At 43.1% G+C, this 16,504-nt stretch overlaps 1 protein-coding gene across 2 annotated transcripts in view; it reads left to right on the top strand.

The window, feature by feature from the left end:
• Positions 1-16,504, top strand: part of STAG2 (STAG2 cohesin complex component) — a 232,976-nt gene that overhangs the window by 132,893 nt on the left and 83,579 nt on the right. For both annotated transcript variants that reach the window (XM_082262770.1, XM_082262771.1), the window contains exons 16-20: positions 313-430; positions 12,891-12,994; positions 14,554-14,646; positions 15,507-15,596; positions 15,805-16,008. In XM_082262770.1, the coding sequence (XP_082118896.1) occupies positions 313-430; positions 12,891-12,994; positions 14,554-14,646; positions 15,507-15,596; positions 15,805-16,008 (609 nt within the window). The remainder of the gene's footprint in view (positions 1-312; positions 431-12,890; positions 12,995-14,553; positions 14,647-15,506; positions 15,597-15,804; positions 16,009-16,504) is intronic.

Raw genomic sequence — 16,504 nt, 5'->3', positions numbered from 1 at the left:
AAGCAGGAAGTGACTGCGTGGGCCGCGGCCGCAGAGGGAGGAAGTAGAAGGAAGGTAAGTATGCTTTCTTCAAAAACAAGGTAAGTAAAAAAACAAAAAATCAAGACTATCCATTTGTTTTTTAGGGCATTTAAAGCAAGTCATTTTTGAGGCCGGAACTCCGCTTTAAGCTCCCCTTATGTACTGTTCAAACTTTTTCAATGTTTGTGTGTCTTCTGTGCCAAGACATAAATTCATTTGCATCTTTGCAATTTAGCATTTTTTTTTTTTTTTTTTAAATCATTGAACTCCTGTATTTATCTCATTTTATAGTTGCATGAACATGCTGCATACCTTGTAGACAGCATGTGGGACTGTGCCACAGACTTGCTAAAGGATTGGGAGTGTATGAATAGCTTGCTGTTGGATGACCCTTTAAATGGCGAGGAGCGTAAGTATTTTTTGGTTGATGCTGCAGAAGGATTTTAAAAATAAATTTTGATTTGATTTATTGTAAAACTGCTGCTAAAGCTTCCATAATTTTGTAAACATACAGTCAAAACAAAACATCTGCTGATACTGCTAGCACATAGGAACATTGGAAAAAAAAAAATGAAAAAAAAAAAATCTTAATTGTACAGCACACAGGCAGTGTTATTCATACACCATGGAATATAGGCATGTATCTTCAGTTGATCAGACCTGGAAAGCTCTTGAAGACGGGCCTCCCCATAATCCCACCTCACTTCCATGAGTTCTCAGTTTTGTGCTAGTGCTTTTTAGGTTCCAGATGTCCTAGACCTGTGGGTTCAATCCGTGGTTTCAAATGGGTAAAAATAGAGTTTAAGACTCCACCCACTCACTGTTTTCTTTATTTACATTACATTTGCTATATTACATTGTTGCATTAGCAGTATGTCCTGAACTATCTCTTGTCCTGATACTTCAACAAGACATGTTCAGAAGATTACACTCAAACCTAGTTACAGTAGCCAAAGCCCAAAGGAGATACTCCTATTCTGGACTTAGGATCCCCTAACATATTCCTCAAATTCCAAATTTTTGCATGGTATTTGATATTTTACAGGCAAGGCCCGTAATTGCCTGTAAGACCATGGGAATACAAGGCACCCATACACATCAAAGATGTGTATCTGCATTTCTCTTACGTCCTCCGACAGTCGCCGCCCACTCATACAGTCTTCACCAATCGGGTATTGACTTCCAATCCACAGGAGTAGCTAGGCATAAGTCTTGTTAAAAAACAAAGCATTTACATAGACACCCATGGGGGCTGTCCCACTGGTCCAATACCCCCCTGCAATTGCCATCCCAACTCAGTTTGTCTTCTGCCTAGTTAAGGAGTAGATGGGCTTCCCTGTGCTGGGGCTACAGTCTCAGCCGCCTTCTTCTATTTTATGATTTTATTTTCTGCAAATGTTATTTTTTCTTTGCATTACTAGCTGTTTATTTTGTCAGTGTTAGTCGGATCTTCGGATTAAGACGGCGTTTGCGGAGCTGGGAGTCGGACTGGTCGTCCTGCTTCTCCAGGACAGAGGGTCAGATGGAATCCCAGCCCGCCATCGAGCGTTTAGCAGGCTATGTGTTAGCCCTGGCCCCGCAAACGGCCCATCCCGGGCGCCTCTTCCTCGGTTATCCATGCATTATTTGGCGTCCTGCGTTTTTGGCTGACGGCACCCCTGCCATCTGAGGGCGGGCAGTTTCCCGTCGATGAGGCACCCCACGCCATCGGGTACTGGTAAGTTCATTCTGTGTAGGGCCTCTGTCTGGGGCTGGCAGTCCTGTGTGTCTGTGTTATCCCCTCATGTCTGTGCATTTTTGGGCTCCCTGATCCCGATCCCTGCGGGGGTTTTCTGTCAGTCAGTACGCTGTGTGGTTTTCTGGGGTCCCTCTCCTGTGTCACTTTAGGGTGCTTCGCAGGCACAGACACGTGTGGCGACCGCTGCGGGGTTAAAACACCGGTCCGCCATTTTAGGTGTGGGCAGCATGTCTGGCTTCACTATGGGCGCTTGCTTATACAGCATGTATATGGTGTGTTTTTGGCACCTTGCGGCACTATCTTGTGTGTGGCAAAACGTTCGTTCCGAGCACATGTCGGCGGCCATTTTACCGAAGCCTCCCATTACTTTATATTGGCAACCATTTTTCTTTAGCCTAAAGTCTCAGTTCAGTCTATTGCGGTGACATTACTTCCTCCCTTCTCTCAGAAGAACTCTGCTGCGGTGGTAACACTCCTGTGGGGTCTGTCTGCTGTCCTTTTTTCCTTGTGCAATCCTTCTGGCTGTCAGTTTATCCTGCTTAGTGGTCTGTGTTCACAGTTAGTGTAGCGGTGCGCTGTGGGGGTCCGCGGCGCGCTTAAAGGGCCAGTACTTTTCAAAAAAAAAAACTTTTTCTTTTGACATGGAATCTCAGGACAGCAAATTCCCTCCAACCTTGGTGGGTGATTCAGGTTCCTCTGAATCTTCTACCCTGACTACTTCGTCTGCTGCAGTGGTGGCTTTGGTGTCAAAGGTGGATATTCTGATGACTGAATGTGCAGATAGAAAAAGGCCTAGGATTTCCTTTTCTTCTGAATCTGATATTGTTGCCGTGGGTGGCGTGCCCCTTTCAGGGTCTCGCTCTTCTCTCTCTGAGGGGGAGGCGGAAGTTGCAGGGGTGGATGATTCCCCTCCTGGGACGCCCGAGGAACGCGCAGCCATGGATGCGCTGATTTCTGAAAGAAACGCTCCATTTAGAGGATGAGCCCAACCCTCCGGGCATTGTGTCCTCTTTTGGTACACACAGGACCTGCAAGGCGGCGCTGGTCTTCCCTTGCCCCGCTGAGTTCCATGCTACAGTGAATGAGCAATGGCGCAGTTTAAAACGCACTTTTGTGGTGCCGAAGAGGTTTCAACTTCTTTACCCTTTTGCGTCTCCTACGGATTCGCGCTGGTGTGTGGCTCCTCAAGTGGATCACACTGTGGCCAGATTGAACAAGGCTACTCTGGTTCCCACCGAAGATCACCCGGTATTTAGGGATCCTACGGATAGGGGAATGGAATCACTTGCCCGCCATGCTTACATGGTGGTGGGTTCCATGCTGAAACCTATTTTCGCCTCTGTCATGGCAGCTCAGGCTGTGGCGGATTGGACCAAGGTGCTAAGACGCACCCTCGTGGCTGATTCTGCTCCCCTGTCTACCGTGGCGATGGTGGACCAGATTTATCAGGGGGTCATGTATTTGTGCGATGCGGCCTTGAATGAGGCCCCATTAGCTGCGCGCCTGTCTAGTATCGCGGTGCTTAACCGTCGCCTGATATGGTTGAAAATCGGCTGACCGGACTTCAAGGAAAACGGTGGCTGACATCCCCTATGCAGGGCCTCGCCTTTTTGGCGAATCCCTGGATGAATTGGTGAAAGTGGTCACTGGGGGCAAGAGCACTCTGTTGCCCCAGAACCCTAAGGGTACGTTTTTCCGCGGTAAGCGGGGCCCCTCCTTTAAACCAAATCAGGGGTCCTTTCGTGCCTTAAAAACACAGAACATGGCGAAACCTTTCAAGGGCCAAAGTGGCCAGAGAAAGCCCTGGGCGAGCAAACCTAAATCCGGCCACGCCGGTGCGTCGGCTCAGTCCGCCTCTGCCTGAAGGGGCGCCCTCACCCATTTCAGGGGTGGGGGGACGTTTGCGCGGTTTCCTCTAACCTTGGCTGATCCGAATTCCGGACTGGTGGGTTCAGGAAATCATTCGATCAGGATACAAGATCGAATTCCTTTCACGGCCGGCGGACAGATTCTTTCCCTCAAATCTTCATTTGACCCCAGAGCGGTTACAAGACCTACATCAAGCGGTACAGGATCTCCTTGCCCAGGGGGTAATCGTCCCGGTGCCTCATCGGGACAGATTTCGGGGGTTTTACTCGAATCTGTTCACTGTGCCCAGAAAGGAGGGCAAGGTGCGTCCGATTCTGGACTTAAAAGCTCTGAACCGCTTCGTGCGTGTTCGAAAGTTCCGCATGGAATCGCTCCACTTGGTGGTGGCCTTCCTGAGACCGGGAGAATTCCTGGCCTCTATCGATCTGAAGGATGCGTATCTACACATCCCCATTTTCAAGGGCCATCAGAGGTACCTCCGATTCGCTATCGCGGAGGACCATTATCAGTTTGTGGCGTTACCTTTCGGTCTTGCTTCGGCTCCAAGGGTCTTTACCAAAGTGTTGGCACCTGTTCTGGGCCTGTTGCGGGCACAGGGCATTGCGGTCTTGGGATATTTGGACAATCTCCTGCTAAGATAGCGCAACAGGCTCTGACTGGCACTCTATCTGTCCACTACTGTCCAGACGCTACAGGAGTTCGGATGCACCATCAACGTTCAGAAGTCGACCTTGTCTCCTTCGGTTCTTCTCCCGTATTTGGGGATGGTTCTGGACTCTGCTCAAGCAAAGGTGTTCTTGCTGGAGGACAAGCTCCAGACCCTGCAGTCAGAGGTCAGGTCCCTCAGGGGACAACGAATCCTCGTCACTTAGGACCTGTATGCGGTCCCTGGGGTTGATGGTGTCAGCCTTCGAGGCGATACCATTTGCATAGTTCTCGCATGCGATCTCCCCAGGCGGAGATCCTGGCCAGGTGGGACAGACTACCTCAGTCCTTGGACCTGAGAGTGTCTGAGTCGCCAAACCAGAATGGATCTCTTGTGGTGGCTTCAGTCCCCGGCTGTGTCGGAAGGGAAATCCTTACGGCCATTACTGTGGACGGTGATTACCACGGATGCCAGCCTGTCGGGCAGGGGTGGCGTCCTGGGCAACCTGTCTGCCCAGGGCACTTGGTCGGAGGAGGAATCCTCCCTTCCAATCAACATATTGGAATTGAGAGCGATCAGGCTGTGCCTGCTCCGTTGGTCGGATCGTCTTCAGGGCCGTCCTGTACGGGTGCAGACGGACAACGCCACTGCAGTGGCTCACATCAACCACCAAGGGGGCACCAGGAGTGCCCGGGCGGCCCAGGAAGTGACCAGAGTCCTGTCTTGGGCCGAGACTCATGTCCCGGCGATTTCGGCAGTTCACATTCCGGGTGTAGAGAATTGGCAGGCCGATTTATCTGAGCCGCCAGACCCTGGACCAGGGGGAATGGTCCCTGCACCCGGAGGTGTTTTCAAATGCTGTGTGCGAAATGGGGATCCCCGGATGTGGATCTGTTCGCGTCTCGGCTAAACAAAAAAGTGGAAAGGTTTGTGGCAAGAATGCGCGATCCTCTGGCAGACGCCTCGGATGCGCTGGTGGTACCCTGGCGTCAGTATCGCCTGATATATGCCTTTCCTCCGATTCAGTTGTTGTCCAGGTTCCTTCGCAGTTTGGTCTTGGAACCAACATTGGTGATTCTGGTGGCGCCGGACTGGCCGCGCCAGTCCTGGTACGCGGGCATCGTTCATCTGGCTGTCGAGCCTCCATGGCGGCTTCCAATGCGGGAAGATCTTCTGTCTCAGGGACCGATCTTCCATCCTGCTTTACAGTCGCTGGCTTTAACGGCATGGCTTTTGAAAGCCAGGTCCTGAGAGACAGGGGTCTCTACTCAGAAGTCATTCCTACTTTAATCAAGGCTAAAAAAGCCTCGTCTGGTAAGATTTATTACCGTACTTGGAAAGCTTATTTTGCCTGGTGTGAGTCCAGGGGCTTCTCTTCTCGTTCATACTCGGTGGCGAGAATGTTGGCTTTCCGTGAGTCTGGTGTGGACCAGCGCCTTGCGTTGGCCACGATTAAGGGCCAGGTATCTGCACTGGCTGTCCTTTTCCAGCGCCCTGTGGCATCTAAATCTTTGATTCGCACCTTCATTCAAGGTGTGCGTCACTTGGCCCCTCCTAGAAGGGAGCCCTTACCTCCATGGGACTTGAACTTGGTTCTGTCCGTGTAACAACGTTCCCCTTTTGAAAACATCAGGGAAATCTTGTTACCTCTGCTGTCAAAGGTTGCCTTTCTGGTGGCGATCACCTCTGCTCGTAGAGTGTCGGAGTTGGCGGCGTTGTCTTGCCGCTCCCCTTACCTGGTGGTTCATAGGGATAAGGTGGTCTTGCGACCTAACCATCCTTTCTTGCAAAGGTGGTTTCGGATTTTCACCTTAATGAGGACATTGTTTTACCTTCGCTCTGTGCGAATCCTAAGGAGGTTGCCTTGCATTCTTTGGATGTTGTCAGGGCAATCAGGGTTTACCTGTCGTCGACTAAATCCTTTCGAAAATCGGATTCTCTATTTGTCCTTCCTAAGGGACCTCGGAAGAGTGGCTGCGTCTGCAGCCACCATTTCAAAATGGATCAGACAGACAATTGTACAGGCCTATTCGTTGAAAGAACGGGTACCGCCCTTCCCTGTTAAGGCGCACCCTGCTCGGTGGCCCAGGTGTGCAAGGCTGTGACTTGGTCGTCAGTGCACACCTTTTCCAAATTCTACAGAATTGATGTTCTGGCATCAACTGATGCCTCCTTTGGCCGCAAAGTTCTCTCTGCCGGCAGTACCGTAGGGGACCCTGGTTTTGTTGCGGGATCCTGGCTGTTGGGTTGTTTACTCCCTTGGTTATTTGCTTTCCTGCGTTGTTGCTCCTGTTGAGCCTTTTTGTTACCCATGTTACCTTGCTGTTCATGTAAGGTTCCTTTCTCTGATGTGGGTACTGCGTTGCCGTTTCTGTCGGTTGCGTTTCCCACCCCTCATGTCTACACTGCTTTGGGACATCCCCATTGGTGAAGACTATGTGAGGGGCGGCGACTGTCGGAGGACATAAGAGAAAACTGAATTTTTGTAAAATCTTACTGTAAAATTCCTTTCTCTGAGTCCTCCGACAGTCGCCGCCCCCGCCCCTCTTTTGGGGTTCTTATACACTTAACTGCTTGCTACCAAACTGAGTTGGGATGGCTATTGCAGGGGGGGTATTGGACCAGTGGGACAGCCCCCATGGTTGTGTCTATATAAATGCTTTGTTTGTTTTTTTTTAACAAGTCTTATGCCTAGCTACTCCTGTGGAGAGGAAGTCAATACCCCATTGGTGAAGACTGTATGAGTGGGCGGCAACTGTCGGAGGACTCAGAGAAAGGAATTTTTCGGTAAGATTTTACAAAAATTCTCTATTTCCATATACTCACCTCATTTGTGCTTTCTGCACTTTGAAGTGACATGACACCACTTCCATTTTGTTACACTGCCTTTCAGCCTTTCATCTGCTCCCAGAGTGTTCACAAAGGTCTTGGCGCCTCTGTTTGCCCTCTTCAGAACTCGGGGCATCCATAGAACAGGCTGGTAACCATACAAAAGTCTTTACTTCCCCCATCATCATGTATGCTACCTCATGGTCCTCTACTCCATTATTCTGCTTATTCTCTAGGTTTAATGACATGGGTGTTTATTCCCAGATCTAAAATATTGGGCGGTTTTCTGCATTTTTTTCCTACTATGCTAAAAGCAAGAAAAGTGTCTCATATTCTAGCCTTTATACAAACCAGAACCTGAACTTAAAGTATGTGAACCCCTTACCTGTGAAAACAGCCCATTCAGTTTAAAACCGAAATGCAAGGCAAAACATTGCAAATGCAAGGCTCTCGACCGACTAACTTTGACAGCAACAGGAGCCAATGTGTCTCAGCCATTTAGCAGGGAGAGTGCCAGTCGGCTGAGGCAGTTGTGCACATCGCTAGATAGAGGGGGGGGGGGGCTCAGGTAAATAATAGGGGGATCTAAGGGTGGCTGCTACACATAAAAAGATTTGTTTTTATCTTAATGCATAATGTGCATTAAGATAAACCTTCTGACTTTACAACCATTTTAACCTATCAGGGATATTCCCCTAGAGGTTCTTAAATGCAAAGTTGTCTTTTTGTTCATGGTCAGGCCTGCCAAACTTGTTTTTGAACTGGCGGCATTTTCCTTTAACCACTTGTCCACTGTCCCATAGAAGGTTTACTGCTACAGGCCGTCTGTTCTGTGCAGAGTCAATTATATATACGTGATTCTAAACTTCTGGATAGAGGGTGTGTCGCTTCTACGCTTCTACTGTGATTAGTCACAGCAGGAGCTGATTGAGTGCCGGCCAATAGATGTGCGCTGGCATCAGCTAATTTATCAAGAAGTGAGGCTGGACAGAGCTCTGCTTATGTAAACAGCAGAGCTCCATCTGTTCAGCAGGGATGTGATGGATTTCCCTGCAAATCAGGGAATAAAATCCATCACATCCCTTAGTAAAGGCACCACACACAGTACACAAAACACTGGCTAGGCACACATTTTAACCCTTTGATCATCCTAGATGTTTAACCCCTTCCCAGCCAGTGCCATTAGTACAGTGACGGTGCATATTTGTAGCACTGATCACTGTCACTGGTTCCCACAAAGTGTCAAGTGTCAGACTATCTGATGCAATATCCCAGTCCCGCTAGAAGTCGTTGATCACCAACATTACTAGTTTAAAAAAAAAAAAAAAAAAAGAAAATTCCAGTATATATATCCCATAGATCAGGAATCTTTACAATATGGCCATCCAGCTGTTGCGGAACTACACATACCATGAGGCATTGTAAAACTGACATTCACAGACATGACTAGGAAGGATGGGAATAGTAGTTCCTTAACAACTGGAGGGCCATAGTTTGAAGACCACTGCCATAAATTGTAGGCTATAACTTTTGCGCAAACCATTCAATATACACTTATTGGGATTTATTTTATTTTTTTTTTACCAAAAACATGTAGAAGAATACATATTGACCTAAATTAATAAAGAAACTTGGATTTTTTTTTTAAATTAATTTATTGGATATGTTTTATAGCAAAAGGTTAAAAAAAAAGTATGTGTGTGTGTGTGTGTGTATATATATATATATATATATAATATATATATATATATATATATATATATATATATATATATATATATATATATATATATATATATATATATATATTAGTCTGTATATGTTTTTGTTTGTAGCGCAAAAAAATAAAAACTCAGTGGTGATCAAATGCCACCAAAAAAAAAATAATAATAAAAAAAAACTACTTGTGGGGCAAAAACAAAAAAAAAATATATTTTCTTTTTTTCTTTTGGACAACACGCACTGCATGACCACGAAATTGCCAGTAAAATTAACGCTGTGCCATATCCCAAAAAATGACCTGGTCATGAACGGAGATGCATCTTTTGGAGGTCAAATGGTTAAAAAGCCGTTCCTTATACTTAATGTCAAGGTTGTTTTATGCCCAAGGGTATCCTTTCTCTCCCAAAGGTGGGCTTGGCATTCCATGTCAGTGAGGACATTGTCTTCCCATCCCTGCTCTTAAGCATCCAAAAAAAAAAGAAAAATTCTCTGCACATTGCCTGGATGTAGTCAGAGCCATTAAAATATACCTCTAGGCTTCTGCTTCATCGGATGAACCGATTCCTTGTTTGAAGCTGGGAATTAACTTGCATGGTTTAGAGAACCAGACAAAGTCCACCGTTGCACTATGGATATGAAGTATGATTGCAAGACCTTAAATTCTGAAAGAGAAACCACCTCCTGCACATTTTCATGTCCAATCCACCAGAGCAGTGGAAGTTTCCTAGGCATTTTGGCATCAAGCCTCTGTAGCCCAGTTGTGTAAGTTCACCACCTGGTCTTCAATTCTGTTCATAATTTTTCAAAGTTTTACCAGGTGGACATGGAGTTTTCCTGCTGATGTAGCTGTCTGAGGTTGGGTCTTGTGACCCTTGGGCCTATTGGTATAGTTCTCTTGGCATCACTATTGCCCACCCTTTCGGTTTGTTGCTTGGGAACATCCCATGGCATATGAATTTTTCTAAATGAGCTAAAACTAAATCAACACAAACTAACTGATAACGCAATCTCAAATTTATATATATATTATCTCCAAGTGAATATAAATAATCCAGTTGCTGCTTATCACTTAAAAGCGTTCACTTCAACCTAAAATAAACCATTAATATTCTACCTGTTCTGTACATTTAAACCATGAATATTCTACCTGTGTCCTGTACTGTACATTTAAGATAAGAGGAATTTTGACTTGGTTGTGAATTCCATATCTTGCAATATACTGCAGGACACCCTCCCTTCCATTCTTTGTAGCATTGCTTGGACTCATGGAGTGGTAGAGTGATGTAGGGATACAGGTGACGTGTCCTGGGGGTGTGTTCCCTAAAGCTTTGCAAGTGTCTAGTTACCTAAAGGTACATGCCTATAGCCTATGGTGTATGAATACTCTGCCTGTGTCCTGTATTTTCACTCTGAGATGGGAATTTAGAGGTAAGTTGTCTTTACTTTTTTTTTTTTTTTTGGTTTACATTTTTTCATTTTTCCCCTCTAAGAGAAAAAATTGCAATGAATCTTTTACTCCATTCAGAGTTGGAAGAAGGTGGGTTTTACTGAGGGACCAATGTGATAGCCATTCACTGTGATAATGGCTTATATTTGTTAGTGCAGGAGCTGTTGATGACAGCTTGGTCTTCGTGTTGACTGTATAGTATGGAGTATGTTTCCAGCACAAATGCAAAAGAGTAACCCGTTTAGTGCCTTTAGAAGAATGCCTACCTCCGGGCCGCCTTCTGTGAGTTCATCATGGTTGGAATCATTCCTTCCTCAATGACAACACAAAGTAAAAGGAAATCTAAACTAGGCCAGGCAGAAAAACAACTTGATATAGAGGTCTAAACCCATTCTGACTCTTTGCAAAGCACATGTAAAAAAAAGTTTTGAGTGTAGTTTGAGTTTAACATCAAATGGTAGTAAGTAAAATCATTTAGGTCTCACAAAAACTGTTAGGTTAGTGTTCTACAGTATAATATTAGTAGTATTACTGTATCTTGTAGATTTATAAGGGCTCTGTGATTTTAGAATGTTTGAGTGTAGCTTAATGAAACCTTAAAGGCTGAAATATGCTATCCGCTGCATCTGAAAAAAGGAAAAATTGGCTCGGCCATTTCAGGTACACTGATGGCTCATCCCATCCATCACAACTGTATAGTTCATTTTCAGTGTCTCACTACAGTTTTGCAGCTACTCGATTTGCCACCTACCAGGAATCCCTGGCTACTGCTACAGATATCTTTCCGTTTTAAAATGTCTTTTTTTTTTTCTAGAAGGTAGACTGTATTACGGACTGTACCACATGTATCACATATTACAGTAAATTGTGTAAAAGGAGTTCTTAAGTCTTGCCGAAGCTTATAAACTGTGTACTGTCTTTTCATGAAATTGTCTATCTAATACACCAAGTTTCTTGGTTTTAGGACATTCAATGACTTTTTTTTTTTTTAATCTTACATCCCAGAACACAAGAAATCTTTATATCTATTACGATAGTTATGCTGTCACATGAAGATGACTGGACTTTCCTGTAATGTTGCTGGAAGTCCCTTGACCCTTCGTAATGATCTATCGCTTTGTAAACCAGTAGGGTTCTTTACAGGTCCAGGAGAGTAGAGTTCTTGAAGACCCTTTGCGGCAAAGCCTGCTGCAGTGGGTAACGACTGGACACCCTCGGGTGGGGGGATGTTTTCAGGCCTACGCAAAGGTTTAGGAGGTGGTGATTACCGATGAGTGGGGCAGTAATATAGTGGCTAAGGGCTACAAGCTGGAATTTTAGAGCTTCCCAATCCACACTTTAGGCTTTCAAATATTTCTTCAAATCCTCAAGATTTGCTCCTCTGCAAGCGCTTGATATCTTCTCTCTCAAGAAGTTATTGCTCCTATTCCAGAGGATAAAAGGTTTTTTGGTTTCTACTGAAATCAAACGGTGTTGTTCATCCCATTTTGGTTCTCAAAGACTTGAGGTATTAGGGACATCTCTCCAGCAGGCAGATTCCTGGCATCAGTTATCCCAGATGCTTATTTGCTCGTTCTAATTTTTTTTTTTTTCACCTAACCTCACGTCACCAAAGGTTTCTATTTATGGTGGAGGTCTGCTGTCAGTTTGTGGCCCTGCCATTTGACCTGTCCACAACTTTTGGAGTGTTTACCAAGGTTCCTTCTCTGGCTAATATGATTTATGGAAATTCTGTTTATAGGATACCTAGATCACTCCACTTGAGCAGACCAGTGTTTCTCAGTGCATGCTCTGGGTATGCTCAGATGGTTTATGAATTTGCAGGCATTAGCCTTGGCCTCTAACCCAGAGGTTGGAATATTTTGGCTTGACCTTGAATATCATCCAATTGAGAGTGTTCTTCCTCCTGGACAATTATCTTGCCCTGAGGGCTCAGGTGGATTTGCTCAAATCTAACAAATCCCTTGGTTCTCTTTGCATGAGGGTTCTGGTAAAGATTGTAACCTCCCTTGTGGCAATGCCTTTTGCCCAGTTTGATTTTAGGCCCTTCAAACAGAATGTCTTGGGGGCATTGAAGGTCATATTTCAGCAGGTCATGTTTCAGAGACCCATTGCTTCTCTTTCATCAGTGCGAACCTTTGTACATGGACTTCATTGGGGCCGGTTAACTTATTGTCGTGTTGTCCTCCCCTCATTTACTGCTTTTGGATATCCCTATCATAATGGATATGAAGATGCCCTATGTCATGGAATGTATACAGGGATTCCTCCCCTTATTCTTTAATTATTCCAGGGCTTACTACAAAACTGAAGCTATACCTAGATGGGAGGGGGTTATGCTTGGGAGATTTCCTGTTGTGTGTTTTTTTTTTTTTTTTTTATTTTATTTTGTCAGTGTCCAATTTTAAATTTTAAATGCCTGAAAGTGGCAGCATAACCCTATTGTAATGTATATGAATATGTTCTTTGATGCTTTCCAAGAAAATGATTTTTCATATAAACCAAAAATCTATATTTTTTTTTCTTGTTGAATCTAGTATAGTTAAAAAAAAAATATATATATCATGTGTTGTTTCACAATAAAGGTTTTTATTATGTGGACTGTATTTTTTTTGTAGCACTCACGGATCGGCAAGAAAGTGCACTAATTGAAATAATGCTCTGTACAATTCGACAAGCTGCTGAATGCCATCCTCCAGTCGGTAGAGGAACTGGGAAAAGGGTAATTCTAAAGACCAAAATTTATTTATTTTTTTAATTAATATGGTGTGATTTAAAATGTATCTAAAGAACAAAAAAGAAATTTTTTTTTTTATCTTTTTTTTTTATCTTTTGCTTTTATAGGATTTGTAAATTCAAGATTTTTTTTTTCTTAATACATTCTGTGCAGCCCCCTTAATAGTTACCTGTGCCCACTCTGTCCAGCAATTGTCCATGAGTCCCTCCGCTGTCCTGGAACTCTCTCTCCTGATTTGCTGAGATACAGCCGCGGCGTTTGGCTCCCATGGATGTCATTCAAAGTCAGTGAGCCAATCAGGGGAGAGAGGGGGGGGGGGTCCTAACGGAAGCATCGTGCCTGAATGGACACACTGAGCTGCAGCTTGGCTTCGGTGCCCCCATAGCAAGCTGCTTGCTGTGGGGGCACTCGATAGGAGGGAGGGGCCAGGAGCGAGGAACCCCAGCAGAGGAGGATTTTGGCTGCACAGAGGAGGTAGTATAACATGTTTTGTTATGTTTGTTAAAAAAATAAATAAATGACCTTCCAATCATTTTAAAGGTAAAAGGGAGATATTTGGGGTCTTTTTTTTTTTTTTTTAATCCCAGATCTTTCCATAAAGAGGACCTGCCATCCTTTTTTTCTATTACAAGATATGTTTACATTCCTTGTAATAGAAATAAAAGTGAAAAGAAAATTCAAAAGGCACAGTGTAAAAATAAAATGAAGAAAAACATTTTTTAAGTGCCCCCATCCCTCCCTGCTCGTACACAGGAGCAAACGCATATGTAGGTCATGCACGCATATGTAAACTGTGTTCGCACCACACACGTCCAGTATCGCCGCAAACGTTCAAGCAAGAGCAATAATTCTAGCCAAGACCTCCTCTTGAACTATAAACCTGTAAAAAAAATGTTTTATTTTTTTTTAACTCTAGAGCGGGTACCATAGTTTGTCACTATTGCACGAGTGTGCGCAATTTTAAAACGTGACAGGTTAGGTATCTATTTACATCTTTTAATTTTCCCCAAAAAATTGGGATTTATTTTTATTTTTTTTTTTTTTTACCGTTTTCAATAGAGTGGAGAGGGACTAGAACACCCGTCAGGTTTTTATTGCTTGTTCAGGCCCTGGTTAGGGAGATTCACATTCTCTATTTGCCATATTTATCGTTCTTATTGAATGTGAAAGAAGAAGAAATTCCAAAATTCTAGATTGTCCCCAAACCAGGAATAGGGGAGTCTTCCAATGGGGATATTAGTCATAGCCTGGTGACAACCAGAAATTCCTTAATTTTTGGAGGCATTTCCTGTCAGAGTGAGTGTGTGTGTGTGTGTGTGTGTGTGTGTATATGTGTATAAATATATATATATATATATATATATATATATATATATATATATATATATATATATATATATATAATATAGTATTGGGTCAGCAAGTGGTTATACTTGATTTTTACTATTAATTTTGTAGCTTCCTGGAAATAAAAATCTAAAGCTTGTCTAGTCCAGAAAAGCGATTTTATATAACCAATATTTTTTTTGTTTTTGTTTTTTTAGGTGTTGACTGCGAAAGAAAAGAAAACCCAGTTAGATGACAAAACACGGCTTACAGAGCTTTTTGCAGTATCCCTCCCTCAGCTGTTAGCAAAAGTGTGTATTACTGTCATGTGTTGAGCAAAACATATGAAGTCCTATCTTTCAACTTGAATCTGGTAGTAGTTACGTAGTTTTTTTTTTTTAAAATGGTAATTATCGATATTATGTGCAGTGGTTCAGGTACACTGTAATTGGAGACAGTAATGCTTTGTTTTATTTATATTCTCTGCTGTCTTGCTTCTAGGGATTCATACTTTCTAATAGTTTCCTAATATAGCTTTCTGATTCCGCAAGGTTTTTAATTTTCACCCAGGAATAATTCTTCAACAGTGGGTTCACTCACTCATAGAATTGGCAATATTTCCTTTCCTGAACTCCCAGCTTCGTCTACTGGGGCTAGTAAAAGGAGACTTGTTTATCCCATCAAAGTCCATTTTATATATATATATATATATATATATATATATATATATATATATATATATATATATATATATATATATATATATATATCTATCTATCTATCTATCTATATAGAAAATCTTTGGTATAGTTATTGAAGATGAGCAGTATTCTCTGAACTTGGTTTTATAAATGCACAACCTTCTAAACCCAGCACATTCTTTTAGCTGGATATGTGGGAAATGTCCCCAAAAAATGTTAGGAGCTTAGTACGTAGTCCAAGTACATACACAAGTTTACTCCTAGATTATAAACCTGGAGGAAAGCATAGTTTGTATACCCTCTGTTTTCCCAGTGCTCTTTATCATGAATATAGGAAGTATACATTTGCTTGATTTTCCTAGCAGTAGGTCTATGGTCTCTGCCTGAGTAATGTTTCCATGATTCTAAAAATTGTTTTAAAAATATGATTAAAAAAACACCAATTTATAAATGTTTTTTTTCTTTTAAAGTATTCAGTAGATGCAGAAAAACTGACAAATCTTCTGCAGCTGCCGCAGTATTTTGACTTGGAAATTTATACAACGGGACGTTTGGAAAAGGTAACTATGATATGAGCAGACAATTTGCATGCTGTAGAGTTGTTCAATCTAGGGTATTTGCCATGCGTTGTATAAATAAAACAAGTTTGCAATCTGAAGACAAATGTTATAAATGTGATTTATAGAGCTCTATAGATATGGATATATAAAATACAAATTGTGTTTTTTTTTTTTTTTTAACTTTAATTTTTCCCCCCTTTTTTTAAAGCATTTAGAATCATTATTACGACAAATACGGAATATTGTAGAAAAGCACACAGATACAGATGTTTTGGAAGCATGTTCTAAAACCTACCATGCACTTTGCAATGAAGAGTTTACAATATTTAACAGAGTGGACATTGCGAAGAGCCAGTTAATTGATGAACTGGCAGATAAATTTAATCGCCTTCTTGAGGACTTCTTGCAAGAGGTTAGTGGGGATTCATTTCAAATGTCTCATCTTTTAATATTAAGTTTATTTAAATACATATGAACCCTTAGGCCTTGTTCACACCATGTGCAGAGGCGTCAATCTTTCTGCATGCGTTCTGCAAGGGTACACAAAATAAAGCTATTCTCTATGTGCCCTGTTCAAAACACAACGCTGGTATCAAGGGCAAACGTTCTGTGCGCAGGGATCTGCGTGACATCGACAGGGCACATAGGTGGCGTGCAGGAACACTGATGTCAACGTGCATAAAAACTCACTGAAACACATGTAAACTGATGAACTGTTGTAAACGTGTGTCTGCAAATAAAGTCTGCGCCATTTTGCTATCCGTTTTCATGCATATAAGGGATCGTTCATACCATAAAGTGCAACTCTAGTAGGAATTTTAACCCCCCCCCCCCTCCCATATGATCACTGGGTGGAAAAAAAAAACATTGGTTAAACTTGCAGTCAAATGATCAGCTACGTGCTCTTC

The sequence above is a fragment of the Pelophylax lessonae genome, assembly GCF_965119305.1.
Source record: "Pelophylax lessonae genome assembly, chromosome: 7".
NCBI lineage: Eukaryota > Metazoa > Chordata > Amphibia > Anura > Ranidae > Pelophylax > Pelophylax lessonae.
Note: the sequence above shows the minus strand (reverse complement) of the source record. Positions and strands in the feature narration are given on the sequence as shown.